The 23,592-nt window shown below is 41.0% G+C and overlaps 1 protein-coding gene across 1 annotated transcript in view; it reads right to left on the bottom strand.

Annotated features, from left to right (window-relative positions):
* The window catches only part of WWC3 (WWC family member 3), a 270,635-nt gene that overhangs the window by 75,436 nt on the left and 171,607 nt on the right, over positions 1 to 23,592 (bottom strand). The window contains exon 8 of the mRNA XM_073616354.1: positions 15,065 to 15,138. Coding sequence (XP_073472455.1) covers positions 15,065 to 15,138 — 74 coding nt within the window. The remainder of the gene's footprint in view (positions 1 to 15,064; positions 15,139 to 23,592) is intronic.

Consider the following 23,592-nt stretch of genomic DNA (forward strand, 5'->3'; position numbering starts at 1 on the left):
ACAGCGGGAAGCCCGCTGGATTATGGACCTTGCTGCCACCTCACCCCCCGGGCTAAACGATCACTTGAGTTACAGACCCTTTTTAGAGGGCTTTTTCTCTGGGGTATGTGAGAAAGACTTATAAGGTGCCCAGTTTTTCGCAAACTCCATGCCATCTGGGCTCTCCCCCTCTTGTACGCTTCTTGATCTATACCAATCAGTGGGGCTAAATGTTTGATGGCTGGCTGGTTGCCCGACCTTCTTTCCAATTGATCATTAATGTTTTCTGCTATGTTTGGCCATTTTTATGTGATATCTTTGTCCTGTTTGCGCGTTTTTACTATAGCCCTGTGTATATAGGCATTGTGTTATGTACTGAGGCACACTGTCAGTCTCCCCTGAGGAGTACCACCCTATCGCAGTGTTCTGGCCCCTCCTTGTCCCGCCCGGCGCACGGGGGCCTCCCGGGACGCCTGGTCCCTCGGGGGGCCTCTTGTTAGGCGCCCGGAATATCCCGCGGGGCGACTGGTAGCGATTCTGCTGCTGGTCCTTTCCTACGGACCCGGTCGCCTTTTTTTGCGTCGGTGGCTGCATGACCCCTCCCACAGTCCGCTGTGGGGGGGGGTGCCGTGCAGTTGTTGCTCAGGGTCCCTCCACCCCGCTGATATCCATGAGCAACCATCTGTGGGTACAGGGCTGTAATTTTGGACTATCATTTTGCTAGATGTAATGACTATTTTTTTTTGTTTTCGGCTTTTACTTACCGTTTTTTGCTTTTTCTTCCATTTATCCACTTACTTTTCTTTCATGTACATTCGAGCTGCATTTGCAGTCCCCTACTTTGCTGCTTCCCCGGCGGCTAAGGCTGCAATACCAAGGCTGATATATACCTCTTTTTTACCTGCAAAGTGTCAAGCCTATACATACTTGTTCAACGACATTATCATGCAGTTTCAGGAGAACGCCCCAGCATAGGACGCTCCCTATCTGTTGTCATGGCTCCCGTCTCTTCCTTCCCCTAGGCGGGACGGCGTTGTGGCGTTGCCATGGTTCCCATCTCCTCCTCTCCTCGGGCGGGGCAGCGTCATGAGGTTGCCATGGTCCCCACCTCTTCATAGGAGCGGCGGTATATTGGGCGGAACTTGCGCACCAATCAGCACCGCACTCCCCTTTTCTCCTATCCTTTATTAAGCCCCCGCACGCCGAGTCAGTGTCACTGTCCTGCTCGGCGGCGGTGGTCATAGATCTGACGAACGGAGCTCCCCAGCACACTACAGCACAGCCCCATTAATAACACGGTAATGCTGCTCTTTGCTTCCTACCCATGTTGTTATTTTCTTGGTAAACTCCAACTTGTTTTAGGCTCTTTTCGTTTGCCTCCTCTGTTGGAGTTCTTATGCAATATATACCATATATTGCAATACATAGAGGACTTTGCTGCTCCAATGTTTGTGACTAAGTCTCCCCCTTCTTTGTATCATTTCATAGATCCTGCCTACGTAGCAAATTGTCATCTTCTGCAACCTTTTGAGCTGTGTATGTCTTTAAGGGACCCTCGCTCTTTTGCTGACACCTTGGGGGCATCTGTTTATATCTACTAATGAAATTCATTACGAATTAGCATTAGGGTAAGTTATGTACATTTGAAGCTTTCATTCTCATGCCCTGCCTGGACGCGGATTTGCACGGTGTACATCGTGCTCTGCGTCCATGCGGCGGCAATTATTAAGACAGGGGCTTTTTTCGCTTGTAGAGGGACATCAGCCTACTCGAGTCTTTTTTATGTTCCAGACAATCCTCCATTGGTTCTCTGTTTTTTTGGATCCCTCCGGGATAAGTGCTACCCCTCTAGCTCCCTCGGGGCCACACGTTGGGACCAGTGTGAATAAGGCGGGGCCAGACACACGCCCACTTCCTTTCTGGATTTCTGTGGCGTTTTTGCGTACTTACCTTCGAGACCTTGACAGTGAGCCTCCTTTTCTGAATATACTTGGGTATGTGTATTACAAAAAAAATTTTTTTTTTTTTTTTCTTATTGTTGTTTTTTGTGTTTTTTCTGTTTTTTGATGTCATACTGTACAGAATGGTTTGAGATACAGGCAATATGTACTATACATATGATCTCTAATTACGTCAATTTATATTTCATTATGTAGTGTAATTCCTCCTACAAGTTGCCCTTGATGAAGGGACTCTATGGGCAGTCCCGAAACGCGTAGGCCCAGGTGGAAGACTACACGAATATACAATCGATCTCTAAATCAGTATATTCCTCATTTTACCACTTTTTTGTATATTCAATGTTATTGCTTTAGCCTTATTCTTATGTGTATTGTATATTTGTACTAATAAAATTTTTTTATTACTTTGTTGCCTTCAAAGTCCCATCAATTTTTGAGGGGTTATTTCTTTTTCTCCTGAATTTGATTGAAGCAGCCAGAGCCAATGGCTCCTGCTGCTATCAAACTGTCCAATGAGGAGAGAGAGAGCGGCCGGGGCCGATGCGCTTGTGAACATTGCTGGATCGGATTGGGATCAGGTAAGAAAAAGGGGGGAGGGTCAGGGGGGAGCTGCAGCACAGAAGCTTTTTCACCTGCATAGAATCCATTAAGGTGAACAACTTTGAGGCTTTACAACAACTTTAATAAAGTATTCGTAAAGCTAAAACACTTTTTGCAGAGAAAGCACTGCTCCTAATTCCTTTCAGTGTTGGCTTTGTACCCGAAGGCCTAGGTACTTGGTCTTGTAATATCTGCTGAAGGGAGGAACAGAGTTTGGACTGATCTTCCTTTCAGCAGAGATCATGTGACCATGTTCCTCAGGCATCAGGCACATGGCCAGCATTGATGGGAACCTAAAGCAGCATTTTCTTTAGGAAAGATATACAGTATATTATAGTCTAATTATATCAAGGCTCTTCATATAGATTTGTAAGACAGTGGGAATAAGTGAATGCCTTCTGTTTTAAAAGGTCATAAACTCTAATTTGGTATTTTATGCTGCTTTTAGGTAACTTACATGTTCTTTATAGAAAAGAAAAGTAGTAAATGATAGAATTGGTCTATAAATAATCACCTGAACAATATTATTATTGATTTCTAAAATAGAACACTGAAATACCATCCTTTTTTCTAACGTGGTATATTTAAAATATATTTTTCAAATACTAGTAGTAGCATAGGTTTACTTGCTGTTACTATTAATAAAAGTTTTTGTTAGAAAAAAATAGTTTATGAAAGCATCTGTATAAATTATCATCAGTTGAGCTTTATTATCCATCGAGGCTCCCACTGAGCTCTGCATTTATGCAGGAAAGCTGGTCTTTCCCTAGCGACTTCCTCTGCCACTCCCTGACCTTCAGCTTTTTTATATGTCAGGAATTCCTTAAAAAAAAAAAAAAAAAAAAAAAAAAAAAAAAAAAAAAGCTTCCAGTTAAAATTACCACAGAAAAAATGTGTTTATCTCTAAGGCCTCTTGCACACGGTACTGATGTTTGACCAGCAGCATTTCTGGCTGTAATTTCAGGCATTTGAGTTTACACGTAATTCCCATGTATGCACATTTGTGAGTACAATACATTCCTTAAGAAAAAAATCTATGTACATTCAAAATATTTATGCTCATATGCGCATAATTACGTGTACCAGCGCAAAATACTGACCGGGAAACCAGATTTTTCTTTTTTTTTTTACTCAAGAATATGCAGCGCTTGTTTATGCACCTGTGTGTGCAAGCACATTGTAAACAATGGGCTGCATTTTAGATCTGTAAAAAAAAAACACTGTACCGAGCTTTTTCAAGCTGCAATGTGCAAGAGGCCTTTAGCCTGAGCACAAGCGGTGCTGATGCTTTCAAAAGTCGTACCTAAAAAACAGCTAAAATGATCCCATAAAAATAAATGTTCACACCTGAAAAACAAAACTACCATTATCCTGAATTTAACCCTAACCATAAGCCTGAGAAAACCCTAAATGTAACCCTTATTCAACACCTAACACCCTTATGTCTAAACCTAAAGCTAATTCCTAAACATAACTTTTAACCCAAAGTCTCAAACCTGAGCATTAAGATATTATAGGAATTCAATAAAGCTGCTGTGGCGCTTTTCTAGTTGTTAATCTATGGAGCCAAATTCATGAAGCATTTGTAGCACTTTTGGTTCTTACAGCAACTCTTGCTCAAAATTCAGGTACTTCTAAAACAAGCCACTTTTACATTGTGGTTGCATTAAATGCGCCAAATGTAAAAGTGGAACTAATTAAGACCAACTCTCTTTTGGTGTACAGAGAGAAAAACTAACTCAGATTATGCAAAAGTGTCTCGCATGCATTCTAAAAGTGGCCCAGCATGAGCCAAATTCAAATACAAGTTCTAGACAGGTATGAATTTGGCGCATTATTTTAGAATGCACGAGAGACACTTCTCACAAACTTTGCAAAACCTGCCTGCGCCAGTCTTTATGAATTCCAGGGACTTTCCCCTAATGCATGGGTGCTCAATCTGTGGCCCTCCAACTGCTGTCAAACTACAAGTCCCATCATGCCTCTGCCTTTGGAAGTCATGCTTGTAACTGTCAGCCTTGCAATGATGTCTCATGTGTTTTGTAGTTTCGCAGCAACTGAAGGGCCACAGGTTGAGCACCCATGCCCTAATGCCTATACCTAGTTCTTTAACCACTTGCTGCCCGCCCACCGTCATATGACGGCGGGACGGTGCAGCTGTTATCCTGGGCCGCCGTCATATGACGGCAGCCCTTCTAGGTTCCCCAAGGGGGCGCGCGCACGCCGCCGGCGGTGTCACTCGGGTCCCGAGTAATATAATATTTATATTAATTAGAGCTGCATGATTAATCATTAAATAATCTAAATCGCGATTCAACTCTCCTCAGGATCTTAAAACAGCATTTCCTAATTCTATGTAACAAATGCAGGGAGTTCTCTGCTTCCGACAGCTGCCAAAAAAAAATAAAAAATCCAGGCAGCCTGCAAAGTTTATCACAACATAGGAAATAAAGAGAAGCATTGTAACATAGCTCTTTAGATCAAAGGAATTAACCCTAGTCTGTAAACGAGGTCACTTTAACCACTTAAAGACTAAACCTTTTTTTGACACTTGTTGCTTACAAGTTAAAATCAGTATTTTTTGCTAGAAAATTACTTGGAACCCCCAAACATTATATTTTTTTTAGCAGAGACCCTAGAGAATAAAATGGCGGTTGTTGCAATATTTCATGTCACACTGTATTTGTGCAGCGGTCTTTTAAACACAATTTTTTGGGAAAGTGCATTATCAGTGCATTATCCTGCCTGAGCACTGAGCATATTCCCTCTTTCCATCTAATTGGGGCTCATGGTGCTGGTGGGGACCCGCCCATTGCCGGTGATATAAGCTGCTCAGGCTGGCCAGCTGACCATTTCGCATGAACCATTCACACAAGCAGGACAGCAGGCATGGCTCCAGCCACAGACCCACGCACAAGGTAATTTAGTTTGATTCATATTCATCACAACATCGCTTTGGGTTCATTTTTAGTTTCCGCATTATACAGTCCACCATCCGCTGTTGGTTTGTTTTTTTTTTAGCGGGTATGTTTCTTGGTTGTAGTATTTTTTGTTGTTCATACACTTCATACTACTATTCATCACTTCACTCACAGACATAGACTCATTTCATTACATCAACACATTTATTTCACACGCTTTCATTTTCCTACCCTTGCAGAGCAGTGTGTACTGTTAAGCACACACCAGAATCATATGGACGTGACATGGTCACTTGGTGTTCACCTGGCTGTTGTCTCTGGTCTGGATGGGATTCCTCACCTCAGCCCCGGGGGAGATGATCATCCTTGTCCCTCTTCTTCCCTTGGATTTAAGGTTGGGCGACACCATTTGGCCGTATTGTAAGTTACACGCCTTTATTTTGAGAGACTGATCTCCGTTTAAAGGATATCCTATACTTATAGATATTACTGACTTTATTTCAGAGCATTTTACTCCTGATGATTGGCATGAGCAATGAAACGTGCGTTGAGTTACACCAAACTGATGCTTAGACAATTTTTGCCTACCATGAAAAATCTCCTGGAATGTATGACATCATTTGCCTGGGCAAGAAACCAGAAAGTAACAAGAAATGTAAAAAAAAAAATTAAAAAGTAAAATTAAGTAAATATGATATAATTTCCCATCTATTTACAAATGTTAGCAACATGGGGATTACAAATAGTCAATGTCAACTGATAAAGTAAAGTTCCACTTTAATAATAAACAACTTTGTTATCTTTAGACATTTTAGAGGTGGTACACACAGTATATAAAATTCTTTTTGGTTCTGATTCTTTTTTTCGTCAGCAGACTACACTTACAGCTCATGTTGTACAACTAATCACAATGTTCAAAGATTCTCACAAAGGGGGCTGTTCAGTGATTACAATCCCATAAGTACAGCCAGAGGCAGTGTCAAGTCCTTATTTGAAATATTAGATATATATATATATATATATATATATATATATATATATATATATATATATATATATATGTATATTTAGTTGTATGTTGCATATTTGGTTTTCCCTTTCTGTGTCCCTCACTCATTTAGCTTCTTGTGTGACTGGGGCTTGATTTTCCCTACTACATGGCTAAAGCCAGCCATAACATAGTTGCCAACAGTCACAAATTGTCCGGGACATTCCTGGAAATTAGACAGATGTCCCGCACAGAGCCTGTCCCGGGCAGAATCCTGAAAATCAGGCTCTGTCACGGACATCAGGAGTTTGCCCATATGAATAGACATGCTGCAAATTCCTGCCAAATCTCCTTCCCCTACTCCCCAAATAGCTTCAGGCACTCATAGGGACTGCAGGAACATCACAGGCAACTAGTCCCGGTGTGAATGACAGCACCTTTGAGTGGGTATCCATGGTTTTCTGCTCAGGCAGCGATGATGGGAAGGTTTATGCATCCCTATGGACAGAGGGATGTAAACGGACACTGTTTAGCCACACCCCCTTTAAGCCATGTCCAATGTATAGCATAATTTAAACCAACAAATAAGCCACACCCACAAAATGAATGCCACACCCCTAATTTGTATATTACTCTGTCTACACTGGCTTTCTACAAAAAAGTGTCCCTAAAATTTTTTATGAAATGTTGGCAACTATGCCATACATAAATCGAATTTTGGCTGGTTCAGCAGGGTCAGCCAAATTTAAATCCATGTATCGGCAGGCTTTAGCCATGTAGTCAGGAAACTCAAGCCTCACACAGGAAGCTAAATGGGAGACACTCTCACTTGGATCTACTAATTGACTTCTGTAAAAGTCTGTTGGTATTTTTACGCTCAATCAGAGCTGTAGGCTATAGCCAGCAGTGCTGATAAATGTATTCTGATTGCAGGGAAGTCTCCCCACTGTTAGAATACAATGACTCAGCAGGGAGGATTCCCCCATCCACCTCAAATGTGTGGATGGTGGAGTCTGACTAATCTATGGGCAACTTAAGCTCTTTAACTGCTTGCCAGTGCCTTGTCCACTGACAGTGCACTCTCTGGCCACTGAGGCATTCTCACTAGACAGTGCAATGACAGCACTGATTTTTGTCAAAAGGGCGTGTGCCAGGATCTTGTCTTGCATACTAACGGTACACAATTGTCGTGCCATAAACACGAACGTAGTGATGTACTACGAAGAATTTCAGCTCTTGAGTGCCACCCTTTGGGCCCCTTCCAATTTCATGTTTAGTGAGCATTGATTCCGAGCATGCATGTTTTACTTTCGACTTTTGTGGCTCGGATTTGTGTACTGACCATACGAAAATCTGACGTCAAACCGTTGTCCGCCGAAAATGTACTAGCCTGTCATCCAACATTTGTTGGCCGAAAGTTGGACAACAATTGTCAAAAGGAGCGTACTAACGGTAAGATTTTAGGACAAGAGTCTGTCAACAGACAATCCCCTGCTAACAATCGTACTGTGTGTACGAGGCTTTAGCCATAAAATCAGCTGCCAGTAACAAGGTGAAACTAAATCAGAGAGGAACACAGCTGATCATATTGTGGTGTTTGCTTTTACTTTCAAGGGTTTAAATGGAGTACAGGTTCACTTCACTTGAAAAATGATGGTTATAGACTGGTTGTTGTAGAAGACAGGTTGGCTTATCTCTGCACCAGCTATTCCAGGAGCACTTTTAATGAAGAATATAAATAAAAATAGCTAAGATAGAGCACTCTTTCTAAGGATTCTCATACTGATATCTTCTAACCAGTACATTCTCTTCCTACGCAGGACTTTTATGAGGAAAGTGTTGCCAGACGTTCATTGTTTAGAATACACATATACTGTACATGGGTACAGGCACAAGATATACAGAACACCGAGGCCAATGTGTGAAGGTTGCATTATAAGTGAAGAATGCGACAGCATAGGTAATTCAAAATAGCATAATCATACAGCTAACCCTATGCACACCAAATAAAAATGTCCTTCGTGACATATTTGACCAAATTTACCTTCATTCATGTCTCACTATATACCTAAACAACAACTATACCCCAAAATATATCCTAAAGTATAAAAAAAAAAGTCTGTGCAAAGAATGTTTATAATAAAATGATCTTGCACTAATCAAAGTATAATTTGAAATAGAATCTTTTAAAGAAATATCTGGTGATCCAGTGATTTCCCTTCCACCGAAAGGTACATTGCTGCAGTGAATTCAGTGCAGTGCTGTCACCCTGTGCAGTAGTTGCATCTTTCCGCAGACTGACGAGGGGGGTTATCAACACTTTTACTATTGATAACCCTCCCATTCCCTGCCACTTAGCACAGGATAAGTAATCATGTGTCTAGAGGTAGGGTGCTTCCTCTTGGCTCAGGGGTGCGAAGATTTTAGTGGCCTGTGTGATGACATAACACGGGCCAAGAAGAGGAGTTTGTCACTTCCAAAAGAGTTTCACTGTGTACTTAACCAAAATATAAGACTTAAAGTGACTGTATATTATAATTTTAAAGTATAATTTTATTTTAAACAAAAAACATGTTATAATTATCTGTCCCGAGCCTCCTCTCCCGGGCTCCCCTGCCGATGCTCCTCCTCTTCTGAGGTTGCCACTATAGAAAGCCACTTACTACTGTGGCACACCTGCTGGCTCACAGCTTGGGGGCACCAACCGCTCCCTCGTCACAGGATTTGACTAACAGCAGCAGGAGCCAATGGTTTCTGTTGCCTCAGCAATGCCTGTAAAAGCGAAGTGAGCCGCTACATGCGTGAACGGCACTGGACCAAGGGCTCAGGTAAGTATAATGGGGAGTAAAGGGCATTACAGGTATTAGAACATTGTTTACCTTAATGCAGGAAAGGCATTAAGGTAAAAAAATGTTTAAGCTCTTTGGACCACTTTAACCCCATCCACACCAAATATAACCTCTTTGACATGTCTGACTGTATATTTAAATTGAACCTGTGACCAGACTATAGACATACAGTGGATAAAAAATATATAATGCACTTGGTATATGTGAATAAAATTAGAATGAAATGAATAAATGAATGATAAACAGCAGCACTCACAACATTGTACACAGCAACATCCAAAAATATATAGAAAAACATGTTGCGCTGTCTAAATACGGTATGTGAATCAACCTTCAAATATAATGAATAATAATCATATAAACAATAAAGTCCATAGTGATAAAGTGCAAAAGTCCTTAAAACAAGTGCAACATCCAGTGCTTGAATAGATCAGGCAAAATTGTCTCCTTACCAGATCCAAAGACCTATTTATACTCGCATCTGTGAGCTCTATTACCCCTCACATTACGCGCAGATCAGCATGGCCTGAAACAGCATCTGTGTCTAACAGAGCACCTGCTGAAGACCTTCCCTCAGCAAAAATTTTGAACAACACTGTTCTAGACTCCTTGGGGACAACTAGGTGACCCTCCTGTCCCCTCCCTGGCACACACCGCCTGCATGATGACCCATGAAGGAAGGAAGTAGTGGCCTCGGAGTAGCAAGATGGCAGCCAGTCAGCCTTGTACAGCTTCTGTTAATACTCTCAAAGATTACTTTGGCAGCTTGAGGGAGGAAGTACCTCTGTTGAGCCAGGATCTCCAAAAGATCAGGGAACGAATCACTGCCACTAAAATTCACATCAGTGACACTGAGGATCAGCTTCCACCCCTCATTAGAGATGCCTGAGCCGCTTCCCATCTGGCTACAGCCACCAATAAAAGGGAGATTACTTCAAAAACAAGCTCTGGCACAAAAACGTGCTCATAGTGGGTCTGCCGGGGCGAGTGGAGGGCAGAGACCCCACTGATTTTGTGGAGCATTGGTTAGTGGAGCTCTTTGCGAGGTGACGTTTACCCCTGTTTGGAGTAGAGCATGCCCACAGAACGCCACCAGAGCCAGGCCATCCACCTAGACCCATGCTGGCACAACCTTAAACTACAAAGATAGAGAAAATATAGTACGCCTTGCCAGAGAACGAGCTAACATACAATATAATGGGGCAAAGGTGTCTTTTTACCTGGACTTTTCAGCTGAAATTCAACATAGGAGGGCCAAATTTGCTGAGGTTAAGAAAAGGTTACAATGCTTCCAGGTGCCCTATGTCAGCTTTTCTCAACCGGGGTGCAGCCTGAGGTCCTCAGGGGTGTCATGGCATCCTAGTAGAGAAAAGCTGTCAGATGAGCTTGGCTCCCGATCCCCAGCCGCAATGTACTTTGGCAGTGAGGGAGCTTGGTCAGCAAAGTGAAAGCAAAGGGAGGGGGAGTGTGTGCTGTGCTCTCTGCCTCCCCCCCCCCCACAGTGCAGTACCTGGCTGTGTGAGGACAGGTACTGTACTGCAACTTTTTAAAGGACTGTACATATGTGTGTGTGTGTGTACGTGTGAGTGTGTTTGTATATGTGTGTGTACGTATATGTGTTTGTGTGTGTGTGTACAAGTGTTTGTGTGTACACATGTGATTGTGCATGTGTGTACATGTGTGTGTGCGTGTGGGTACATGTGTTTGTGTGTGTATGTACATGTGTTTGTGTGTATGTGTTTGTATGTGTGTGTGTGTACATGTGAGTGCATATGTTTGTATTTGTGTGTGTGTGTGTGTGTTTTAATGTGTGTATTTGTTTTTATGTGTGTGTTTATATGTGTATGCATGGTACTTTTTAATCCTGACCCCTTTTCCTGTATGATCACAGCTGCTTTTTTAGGGTTTGTTTACAATAGCAGCAAGGACTGCAGCTCCTCTGAAAAGCAGTCCATGCTCAGATCGCTATTCAGAGGCATTTGACAGGCAGTAAAGAGGTAAAATGTTGATTCCTCACCACCTGTTTTAACCCCGTAAATGCAGCATCACTACACCACAACCACGTGCAATGCACACAGTTACAGGGCGGTTGCAGTGCAGCCCAATTCATCTGGGGGTATGCTTCCAGCCACAGCATGTCTACACCCCCAGTTGCTGCCTCTGCAGCTAAAGGGGGAGCAGTTGGGTGTGGTAAAAAACAGCTCAACTGCATGGTTTTATTACCCTCCAACCTCACATGTGAACAAGCCCTTGGTTTACATCTGTACGGCTGTGTGTATTGCAGCCCAATCATTTCAGTGGCAAAGAAATCCCAACCATTTTTTTTAAATTATGCCACACCAAAAAACACAGATGCCAACAGATGCCATTAAAAATTAATGGCATCCTTAAAAAGCAGAGCATTTGTCTGCATGTCAGGAATGAGCGTGATTTTGCGTGCATTCTGCGACACGCAGTAACATGAACCAAGTCTAAGGCTCCATTCACACTAGCGCGTTTTTTGATGCATTTTGCATTTTGCAGAAATGCATGGGAATTTTTTAACATGGGTTCCTATGGAACATGTTCACATCAATGCTTTTTTGTATCTCTGCGTTTTTGGAAAGGGTCAGGGACTTTTTTTCATGCAAAAAGCAGCGTTTTGCATGTAATGGATTTCAATGGACAAGCATCAAAAACGCAAGTGCACCGTTTTTGCACCGTTTTTGCACCGTTTTTGGTGCGTTTTTGCAGCGTTTTTGCCGTTTTTTTTTTTTTTTTTGTAATTTTTTTTTAAGACTGTAAAAAAAAAAGAAAAAAAAAAAAAAAACGCAAATCGCGGCAAAAACGCCGCAAAAACGCTACAAAAACGCTGCTCAAAAACGTGCCAAGCATGAAAAAAAAACCTCCAAAAACGCTCAAAAGCAACATGCATAGGTGTGAATCGAGCCTAGCTCGATTCACACCTATGCATGTTGCTTTTGAGAGTTTTTGGAGGTTTTTTTTCATGCTTGGCACGTTTTTGAGCAGCGTTTTTGTAGCGTTTTTGCGGCGTTTTTGCCGCGATTTGCGTTTTGCGTTTTTTTTTTTTTTTTTTTTTCTTTACAGTCTTAAAAAAAAATTACAAAAAAAAAAAAAAAAAACAAACGGCAAAAACGGTGCACTTGCGTTTTTGATGCTTGTCCATTGAAATCCATTACATGCAAAACGCTGCTTTTTGCATGAAAAAAAGTCCCCGACCCTTTCCAAAAACGCAGAGATACAAAAAAGCATTGATGTGAACATGTTCCATAGGAACCCATGTTAAAAAATTCCCATGCATTTCTTCAAAATGCAAAATGCATCAAAAAACGCGCTAGTGTGAATGGAGCCTAAGGGATGGTTTACTATTTTCATATTTGTGAGAGGTGACTCTTTCTACACTACCACTACTGCATCTAAGTGACTGAACTTTAATTTTCTACGTTTTTAATTTTGGACTAATTTGCTCCATTGACAATTCACTAGGAATTTTGCATGCTCACTAGCAAGTTCCTGTGTTGCATTCATGGTGCTATCCTCATTGAGTTCGGTAGGGATTTTTACAGTTGCTCAACTACTTACATATGTCTGGATTCATTATTCTAAAGCAGGGATATGCAATTAGCGGACCTCCAGCTGTTGCAAAACTACAAGTCTCATCATTCCTCTGCCTCTTGGTGTCATGCGTGTGGCTGTCAGAGTCTTGCTATGCCTCATGGGACTTGTAGTTCTGCAACAGCTGGAGGTCCGCTAATTGCATATCCCTGTTCTAAAGCATGGTTGCACTCACTTGCTTGTCACTTTTTCAGTTACTTTTTCAGAGCCGCCTACTCCATTAAGGCCAATGGCACAAGCCAGTAGCAATCGCTGCCCTACATTGCCACCTGTGCTCCACTGTATTCAATGATTTGCTCAACATAGCCACTTCTAAGTTTACACTGTCGAGACTTTTGCAACGTCCCATGGTCCAGTAGGCTGTAGGGCATTGGTGGACTGTATTTGTATGTATGTATGATTTTCTGACCATGATTAGTGTATTACAAATGTTTATGTCATTTAATGCATTTGTACAATCTAATGAGAGGCTGTACTTGCTCTGCAAATTTGCTTTCTGTTCAATAAAGCATCCTTTTGAGTAAAAAAAAAAAAACAAAAAAAAACGCATGAAGCTCAAAAAGGTGCATAAGCTTCTTTGCCGTGCATAGAGCAGCCCATTGAAAGGATGAGTTGCCCTTTGCATGTAGCAAGACAACATGCAAAAGACAATCAAAACTCCCGACTCCTGGCATCATAGTGTGGTTGGGGCCTACATTTGTGTGATTGGGGCTTCAGTCAGCTTTCAGCAGGTTAGAACCACCCGCTGCGTGTAACATTATAGGGCTGGCAGAGTGCCAAGGTTCCTCTCTTCATACAAAATAGGGGAAAATTTAGTTTTTTCAGTATACCTGTTCTGAACCTTGAAATTTTCTTTTCACAATGTTTATAGCTATAGAAATTAATAAGGGCTTGGTTTAAAGTATTTTTACTACTTACTTAGAATATGTAAATACTTTAGAGTGTATTGTCTGTGTACAGGTTCACTTTAAAGACATTCACAGAAAATAATATGCCCCAATCATGTCCCAATATGTATTTAACCTCATTCAAAAGAATGAATATGCTTCTGTTTATGCCATAGCTAAAGATTCAACTCTATTCTTGCTAAATAATATGCCCAAAATTGTGTATTACTGTATACTTAATCTCACCAAATAATGCCTTCTATTATGTATAATAGAACCCAATCTGTACCAAATAATATATTTTCTCTAATTATGTAATGGATAAAGAATTAGCTGATCTGAACCTCAATCATGTCTCACTATAATTAACTTTATTCACAATAAATAACATATACTTTGTCATCACCACACACTTTACCCAATCCTCAACAAATGATATGCCCTATGTAATGTCTAAAAATATACTGTACATAATCGCAATAACAAAAATAATATGGCCTATGTAATGGCTACAGGATTAACTCCAATAACACCAAATGCTATGACTTAATCATGTTTAACTATATACAGTATGTAACCAAGATTATTTTAAACATTGTATCACTAAATTAAACAATCACCTGTGCCTACCACAACTGTGAAGAAAAAAAATATATAAAATGTGAATAAATATGTGGTCCAAAGTCTTTTCAACAAATCTTTGAATTTTCTTTTATTAATTTCACTCCACACATTTCTGTGATTCACACATTGCATAGCTAGGGAGTTTATTTCAACATTTTCTGGTTCAGCTTGACAGCTTCATGTGCCACTATGACAAGACACATGATTGTGTTGATGCGGGGACCTGTCATTTTTTTTTCGCTCAACAAGCAGGTTGAACGAAAAAAGCCTGACAGGTCCTGCAACACAACAATGTGTGATGCAGGGATCTCTCTTGCTGAGCAAGAAATAAAATAAAATAAACAGTATGTGTATGCCCAGCATAAAACAGAGAATAGCACTGCTTCCATATAAATGATTGTTAAAAATAATAATTAGAAAATGTCAATTGTGCCCTTCCCGTGACTCCATAATCCATTGCATGTTACACAAAAACGTTTGTGCTAGAAAGTTTATGACTGAACTTTAACATCTAAGCGTATGAAAGGAATGCAGAAGTACATAACATATTTCAACAGTCATTAGCTTGGCATATTTCAACATAATGGCTTTTCATTAGCCACTATTAGCTTTGATCAGAATCGTTCACAGGAGAGCTTACCTCTTCTTGGCCTCCTCATACTGCCAATTAAGTCTCACTCTGTCCACCAGTCTTGATTTATCATCATAGCCATACTGTATGGAAAGAATATCAATAACATTACTAAGCAAATACGTTCAACAAACAAACAAAAATGACAAGGATGTCAATTGTATAATTAAGCTTAAATTAATAACAAATTGTAAAAAGAAAATCGTTTTTTTGAAAGGGTTTTTTGTGAAAACTTGTAAATTGTTGTTCAAGTGATAAGCTTAAAGCCCAACTCTAGGAATTGTAACAAAACTACCCTTTTATACATGAATCCATCATCCAGTACAATGCAGGGCCAACATCCCTGAGAGGGAATCACTGTAAGAACAGTTAATCAAGCTCATGGAGAAGTGTTTTTCTTTGGAATTACACTAACCCTTCCGGTAGCCCATGTTTTCTATCTTCTCTCAATTGAAAAGTACAGCCTCCATCAGGCTCTTTAACATTCAACACAGCAGGATGCCTGTGTCTCCTACCACACGTAGTTCAATCCTATAGAACACAATGGTCAGGGGTCAGTGGAAAGAGCCACAGCAACAGGTGGGGTACACAAGCATCTAAAATTCCTAGAAGGGTTGAATGCTGAAAAGTGTGATGTAGGGGGCAGCACTTCAAACAAGATAAGATCAAAGACACGGGCTACCACTGTGATAACTCTCTACTATGGGTACCTGCTTTGGAGAATTTCAGTGTTGATTTACTACTACTATCTGTAAGCTACTTTGCACTTTTTTTAGAATCACTTCTTCACTGTAAAATTCTAGAAAATTAAGAAGGTACTCCTACCTCTTTTACATATGGAATGTCACAGGCTAGCCCATCTCTGTTTTATTAAAAAAAGTTAAATTCCCACAACACACTGCTTCATTAATGTCACAGGACATGCTCTTTGGCAGCTATGAGACATAATTTACTATGCTGTTGATAGGGTAATCACATGGTTTACTGATCACACAGAAATTTGAGCCTGAAAAAAATGTATCTAGCGTTTTATAAAAAGATGCAAAGACAGGGTAGTACTAATCATTTAAAAAAAAAATGTTTTTCAAAGATTAAAGGAGACAAGTGGTGATCAGGTGAAAAGTGATCAAGTAGGTCTGCGAAGACTTCTATAGACTCTTACATTTTCTTTTAAATCCTACCACAAAATTATCTCTTAGGCTCGGCGTTTTACTGCTGACGCCCCCAACGCCTCGGTGTGAAAGCAGCCTCTGAAAAGGTTCCTGCACTACTTTGGTCCAACTTGGGTATGATTTCAGGCTTGTACAGGCTCCTAAAGAGCATCCAAGTTGGATCAAGTCGGAAGGAAGTCGCACGACTTTGCCATCGCAGCAGTGTGAACCGAGCCTAAATGTATTAGGACTTGGTTGCACTGGGGCAACAAAGTTCTTCAGGTACAAAATACCTAATTTTAACACAAATGTGGCTGTGATCAAGTTTGACATGAAAAAGAATCCACCTTGTCGCATGCTTCTAGACTTCATACTTTCTTCTGGTTACCTGCACTGAATTAATGAGTGACAGCTGAATTGAGAAAAGACATCCATCCTAAAATGGAATGAAAAAAGAGATTTGGATGCACATATCCAGTTTACCACACACACTAATAGTAGATGTATATCTTACATCTGAATGGACCGGACACTTCAGTATACATTCAGGGATGTTTTTCAAACCAGAACTATCTAGACTCAGGCTGTGGCTACACAGGCTTTATTGCTGTTAGAGAGATCTAACTTCTTGTTGATAGCCACCTCATCTGTAGCATCAATGTGATGTTAATAAATAAAAAAATAAATACAACTGTCACTATAGACCAAGCTTAATCAACAAGCATTCATTTATCATGCATGATCAGAAATCTGCTGATAACAGATGCAACTAATTACAACAATCACATTATTTCTGTCAGTGACACTCCAGCAAGCTGTTATGAAGTTGGAGGCTTTCACAGCAACAGCTATGATCAGATTGGGAACTTGGGTATCAAACTGATAGTGTGTCCTGCAAACAAAGGGGTCTTTGCAGGATGCAATAATTACAGCACACAGGTTTTACCGTGCATATTTCATATCTTTTTGGTTTTCTTGGTTTTCAAGTTCTTATAATTAATAATATCACCAACCAACCCCAAAACTAACCTTCCAAGGGAGGACTAGGCACCACCAAGTACAGAACAGTGCTTTTGTATTTGCAAACCAGTGCTGCAGGAACCCACATAAAGCAAATGCCAAATTCAACATAATTTGATGCTGAAGAACCACCACACCCATAATGCAATGCGGGGTCCCTCCATAGACTGTGGGATGAAGCAAGGTAGTTATTCAGCGATGAGTGTTCTAAGCTGGAAGTTGCATTCTGAGGATGCACAATGTTTCTGGGGTTGCAGAGGTATCTTGCAGAATCAGTTTGGAAAAGCAAAGGCATTATTGGTACCTAGACGTAATTGAAATGTTAGTTTGGGGGACTTGGGGATACTGAAAAGTTTGCTTTACTTGCTTCTTTTTCCCCTGTGGTGAAACACCCAGAGGAGAATACTTTAAGCCTCACTTCAGGGATCTACACTGTGGCCCTGCCTGAAGCCACACAGCATCTGCATAAAGAAGTTTCAGCTGGGTCCTGTATGTAGTGCATCTTGTGGTTTTGTTCCTTCATATGGCTGGGTCCATACGCCTTTGGATAACGGAGTCTTCCATGAGTACAGAAATTGGAACCAATGAGGCAGTGGCATGCAGGTGCAGTAGGTTCAGGAATTAGCTAGGACATTTTTCAAGCAAAGGCTGTGCATCGCTGGGCAGGGCTACACAGGAAAGATCTACGAGAAAGTGGATATTTCCCTCAGTGGGTTAAACTTCGGGAGGGCAGAGAAGAACTTTTTAAGGACTTCATTAATAGTAAAATTATTCTATAACACTTCCTAAATACTCAAGTCTTTTCTACCAGACTGAAAGTATCACGATGGAAAATCAAAGTAAAAAAATGTATTAAAAAACCCGAACCTGCAAAAAAGCAAATAAATACCTTTCCTGTGTCCTGTGCTGATTAACACTACTCTTATGCAGTAATTCCCAGCTAAAGTTCCTTATGACACTGACACTGTGTTGAACTCCTGTGCCCTTTGCCGCACTCTCTGGTAACTCCAGCTGATCCCTACATCACTATAGTATAGGGATGGGGACCAGAGGAACCGCTGAGTGCAGTGAGGTACAAAAATATCAACACTGGAAGTTTCATTTTTTCAGCCGTAGATTACTCTGCATTGGAGCCAGGTTCAGCAGTTTTAGCAGCAAGAAATGTAAGTACCGGTATTTGCTTCTTCTTGCTTCAGGTATAGTTTTTTTATTAAAAGAAAGTTTGTTTAAAGTGCATGTAAACCCCAAGAATATATTTCTCTTATTTGCTCCCTTTTTGTATATTATCTGTTTTATAAGAGAAAAAAAAATCCTGTTCTACTTGTCACAACTTTAGGAGTGTCATTTGACATGTGCTCTCAGCTATGACTAAGCATCTGTTTGTGATGTGAAACGCGCTAGCTGTTCTTCCCTGTCCTCTATGCTTCAGATAGGACTGTTTTTGGATTTTAATCTTTCAATAAAGATGCCTTCAGCGGTGTGCGGTCGTCCAAGATTTTTCCTTTCTGCTCTCTGCCTGTGTTATCTTAAAGGGGTCGTAAACCCTCTTGGTTTTTTCACCTTAATGCAGTCTATGCATTAAGGTGAAAAACCATCTGTAGTGCTGCAGCCTCCCAGCCCCCCCCCCGTTTTACTTACCTGAACGTTGTCATCCTCCATCCGGGAAGGAGCACACCATTTCTAGCTGGTGTATCGTGTCCTGATTGGATAGACTGACAGCATCGCAGCCATTGGATCTCGCTGCTGTCACTCAAATCCAATGGCACGGCACCAGGGGGCATTCTGCATTCTGTGTGAATGGACACAGATGCGGGACTCGGGAGCGCGCCCGCATGGGTGTCCATGAAGGAGAGCAATTCTCCAACGTGGACACTCGATGTGGGCAGGAGCCACCAGCGCCGGTGAGGGACACCAGAAGAGGAGGCCACTCTGTGCAAAACGAACTGCACAGTGGAGGTAAGTATGACATGTTTGTTATTTTAATTTAAAAAAATGAGGGTTTACAGCCCCTTTAAAGAGATTATTTAGTGCTTCCTGTTCTTATTTTGGACTACAAATCAATCAGTCCCTATGCTGTGGATAAGAAGACAGTGGGAGTGGCTGAGTAGTTTAGCAATAGTCAATACGCAGGGCTGACAACACTCAGTTCACAAAAATGTGTGTTGTCAGCCCACAATAGAAATTAAGTGTTACTAAACCCACACCATTAAATTCAGTCTGTATATGCAGTAAAGCATGCTTTTTATACTCACTATGGAACCTAAGAGTTTAATTCACAGCATTGTGTAAAAAGGCTGTTTGATCCTGTCTACTCTGATCCTCCCCTTCTTTTACTGTCCCCAGTCCATCTGATGATAGTACAGAACCTTGGAGGCAATCTGCACATGCTCAGTTTGGTGTGTATTGCTAGAGAGTTTTTTTTGTTTGTTTTTTTGGGGGAGAGGGTGCATGTGATCAGCACAGAGCCAATCAACACTGTCCAGGCAGAAAGTCAGGGGTCATGCAGCCAGCCTTTTTTTTACATGTACAATAGGCACACTGCTGTCCTTACATTGTTAGCTTTCATCAGTGCAGGAAATGAAAATAACAGAGAACCCCTAACAGAGAACAAACCAAATGCAAAACCATGTAAACAAACTATAGTTTCAGAAAATATGTACTTGCAGTATTAGGTTTTTTCATATAGGGTAGCTTCTATTTTTAGGTTTCCTTCATACTCAGTTTTTTTTTAAGAGAATCCTATGGCTTCAAGTCACATATGGCTTTATTTCCTCATACTTCAGAATAAAAATGTGCACAAATTACTGTTAAGAATTTTTCTCAGTTCCAATTACCAAGCAGATCGGCGTCCAAAACCGGGTTTTGAGGTTACATTATATCCCATGAAATCTTCAGATTTCAAAATTTGGCTTTCACTGCCAAAAGTGGATGCAGCACTGCAGAGGTTGGCCAGACATGTTGCCCTCCAGTTGGATGACCCAGTGACCTTTACACCCTATCCCAAATTATTATGCCAATTATAATTTTCTCATTTACCTAAATAATTGATGTAAACAGTCAGCATAATTCTCATGTTATCAACTATTAAGAGTACAATTCAAATTTTATTGAACAAACCTCCTAATGATAACAGTTTTTATTTTTCAAAATAAAAAACTTACAATGCACTGTTCCAAATTATTATTACGCACAGTAAGTTTCAAAACACTTTATAGGTTGTAAAGAACTTAAAATTGGCATTTGTTGTGTTTGCATCATATTTACTGAAATCAAAAGCTATTTCAATCAAACTTTGAACAACATTTTAACTTTTTAAACATTTTAACAGGTCACATTACATTTTAAAATAGGACCCCTTATTTGATAGCAGCTTCACAAGCCCTGCATCCATTGAACTTGTGAGTTTTTGGACAGTTTCTGCTGAATTTGTTAGCAAGATGTCAGAATAGCCTCCCAGAGCTGCTGTCTGGATGTAATCTGCCTCCCACCCTCATAGATCTTTTGCTTAAGGATGCTCCAAAGGTTCTCTATAGGATTGAGGTCAGGGGAGGATGGAGGCCACACCATGACTTTCCCTCCTTTTATCCCATAGCAGCCATTGATGCAGAGGTATTCTTTGCAGTATGAGATGGTGCATTGTCATGCATGAAGATGATTTTATTACGGAAAGCATAGTTCTTTCTTCTGTACCAGGGAAGGAAGTGGTCAGTCAGGAACTCCACATACTTTGCAGAGGTCATCTTTACACCTTCGGGGACCTTAAAAGGGGCTGGCCAGCTCTCTTCCCATGATTCCGGCCCAAAACATGACTCCAACACCACCTTGCAAGCCTTGTTGGAACAGGGTGGCCGTCCACCAACCATCCACTACTCCATCCATCTGGACCATCCAGGGATGCATGGCACTCATCAGTGAACAGGACTATTTGAAAATTAGTCTTCATGTATTCTTCTGCCCAATGCAGCCATTTCTGCTTGTGAGCATTGGTTAGTGGTGGCCGAATGGAAGGTTTATGCACAGCTGCAAGACTCTGGAGGACTCTACACCTAGATGTCCGTGGGACTCCAGAGGCACCAGCAGCTTCAAATATGTTTGCTGCTATGTAATGGTGTTTTAGCAGCTGCTCTCTTGATCTGATGCATGGATCGGGCAGAAATCTTCCTCAATGTGCCTTTATATGCACTAAACCCCGTCTGTGCTCTGAATCAGCCACAAATCTCTTAATAGTGTGATGATCATGCTTAAGTTTTTGTGAAATATCCAATGTTTTCATACCTCGTTCAAGGCATTGAACTATTTCACTCTTTTCGGCAGCAGAGAGATCCTTTTTCTTCCCCATATTGCTTGAAAATGGTGCTCTGCTTAATAATGTGGAACATCCTCCTTTAGTAGTTTTTCCTTTAATTGGGCTCACCTGTCAATCTAATTATCACAGATGTCCGAGATTATTTTCAGTGATCAAAAGAGCCCAAACACACAATGCCATCCATGAGTTAAACTGAAAAACAAAATATTTAATCTCTGTGATACTGAAATAGAATTTGCATAATAATTTGGAACAGGGTGTAAAGGATGTGACCACAGGGTTGATTCAAACTTGAAAGAAAGATGTGGTGCAAGGAGGTTATCGCCTTAACCTCCCTGACGGTATTCCTGAGTGTGGCTCGGGGTTAAATTTCAGCACCATTAGCGGTAACCCCGAGCCACACTCGGGATTGCATTGCAGGATCCTGGTGCGGTATACTTACCTTGTCCCCAGGATCCTGCAATGTCCCCACGCGCTGTCTGCGGGCTCTGTCCTCCTCCGAAGCCTCTCTGTGCCAGGCTCCGTTCCCTGCGAGCATCGCAACGCACGGGGGCAGAGCCTGGCGGCAAATTCAAAAAAAATTGTAAAAATCATAACACATACAGTACTGTAATCTTACAGATTACAGTACTGTATGAAATCATTTCACATCTCTTTTGTCCCCAGTGCTTTGTCCAATGCCCTGCATGCAGTTTTATATGATATATACTGTTCTTTCTGCCTGGAAACTGGAGATTGTCCATAGCAATCAAAAAGTGTCCCTTTACGTCAAAAGTGGCTTTAGACCAACTAGAAAACAGCGATAGTAAATTAGAACACTTGCAGAATTGAGCGATAGTGAATCGTGGGGAAATTTATTTTATCATTATTTTATTATAATTATATTTAATTATTTATATTTATTTATTATATTATAATTTATGTTTTTGTGTTTCAAACTTCATCATGCCCGGGGATATATACTAGACTCTTGGTGGAAAGATTTAAGTGTATTATTGTTAAGAATTACAGGTCTACAATATAAAACGCCAAATTTCTATGCAAAATAATTGTACCGCTTTCAGCACCTAAAATCCGAAATAATCATACCGCCAGGGAGGTTAAGTCCCAGCACTTTCCTCAGAGAAACCTGTTTATACAAATATCCCAAACATGTCAAAAGAAAAGTGGGCACTGAAATTATATATAGAATAATTCTTTAAAGCAAATGGCATTCAGCTAGACCCCAGAAGCAAAAGAGGGAAGGGGTATTTTCTCCTAAATTTTCACTTTAAAAGGCTTACAGGAAATTGTGCGCAGTTCTGAATCTGAAGTGTCTGAATTTCTACACGAGAGTGCCACAATTTTGGGCAGAGATGCTTGGGACAATCAAGACTGTAGTTTTAGGCCCCTTTCACACAGGGTGGACGCTCAGCTGGGTACTGTCTGCTGATTCCCACTGAACAGGTGGATGGCTGGTCTGTGTCCGCTCTGCTTATGCAGAGAGGACACAGACACAGCCCGCTCCTCTCTGGGCGGTCGGATGTAAACAGACCAATAGACAATGGGGAACGGATCCCTATCCATCTTTTTTTTAGCGGATCAGATTAGATGTCGGTGGGTGTAAACGGACATCCGCTGCTCCACAGAGGACAACGGATGGTCCGATCGGGTCCACCTAATAAACTGACAGGTGGACGCAATTGGTCTGCCCGTGTGAAAGGGGCCTAAGAAAGAGATTGCCTCCTGCAGATTGACCTTGTGGATGCATATCTGCATATTCAAATGAAAGAATGGCATTGCAATATCCTGAAGTTTGACTTCCTATGTAAAAAGTATCAATGCATATGTTTCCCATTCAGTCTGGCAACCGCTCCAAAAATATTTACAAAGGTTCCATACGCAGTAGTCACTCTAGTCTTCATAAGATTCAAAATTTCTACTGCTTATATGATTTTCTGCTCCTGTCGGGGTCTAACGATCTCTTCATTTGTCACAGGGTTCAATTACTTCACTTTGCTTCAGTTCAGGTGGGTAATACATTTTCAGAAGAGTCAGCTTTACCCAACCCAGTTTATTCA

This window comes from Aquarana catesbeiana, linkage group LG02, assembly GCF_042186555.1.
Source record: "Aquarana catesbeiana isolate 2022-GZ linkage group LG02, ASM4218655v1, whole genome shotgun sequence".
Lineage (NCBI taxonomy): Eukaryota > Metazoa > Chordata > Amphibia > Anura > Ranidae > Aquarana > Aquarana catesbeiana.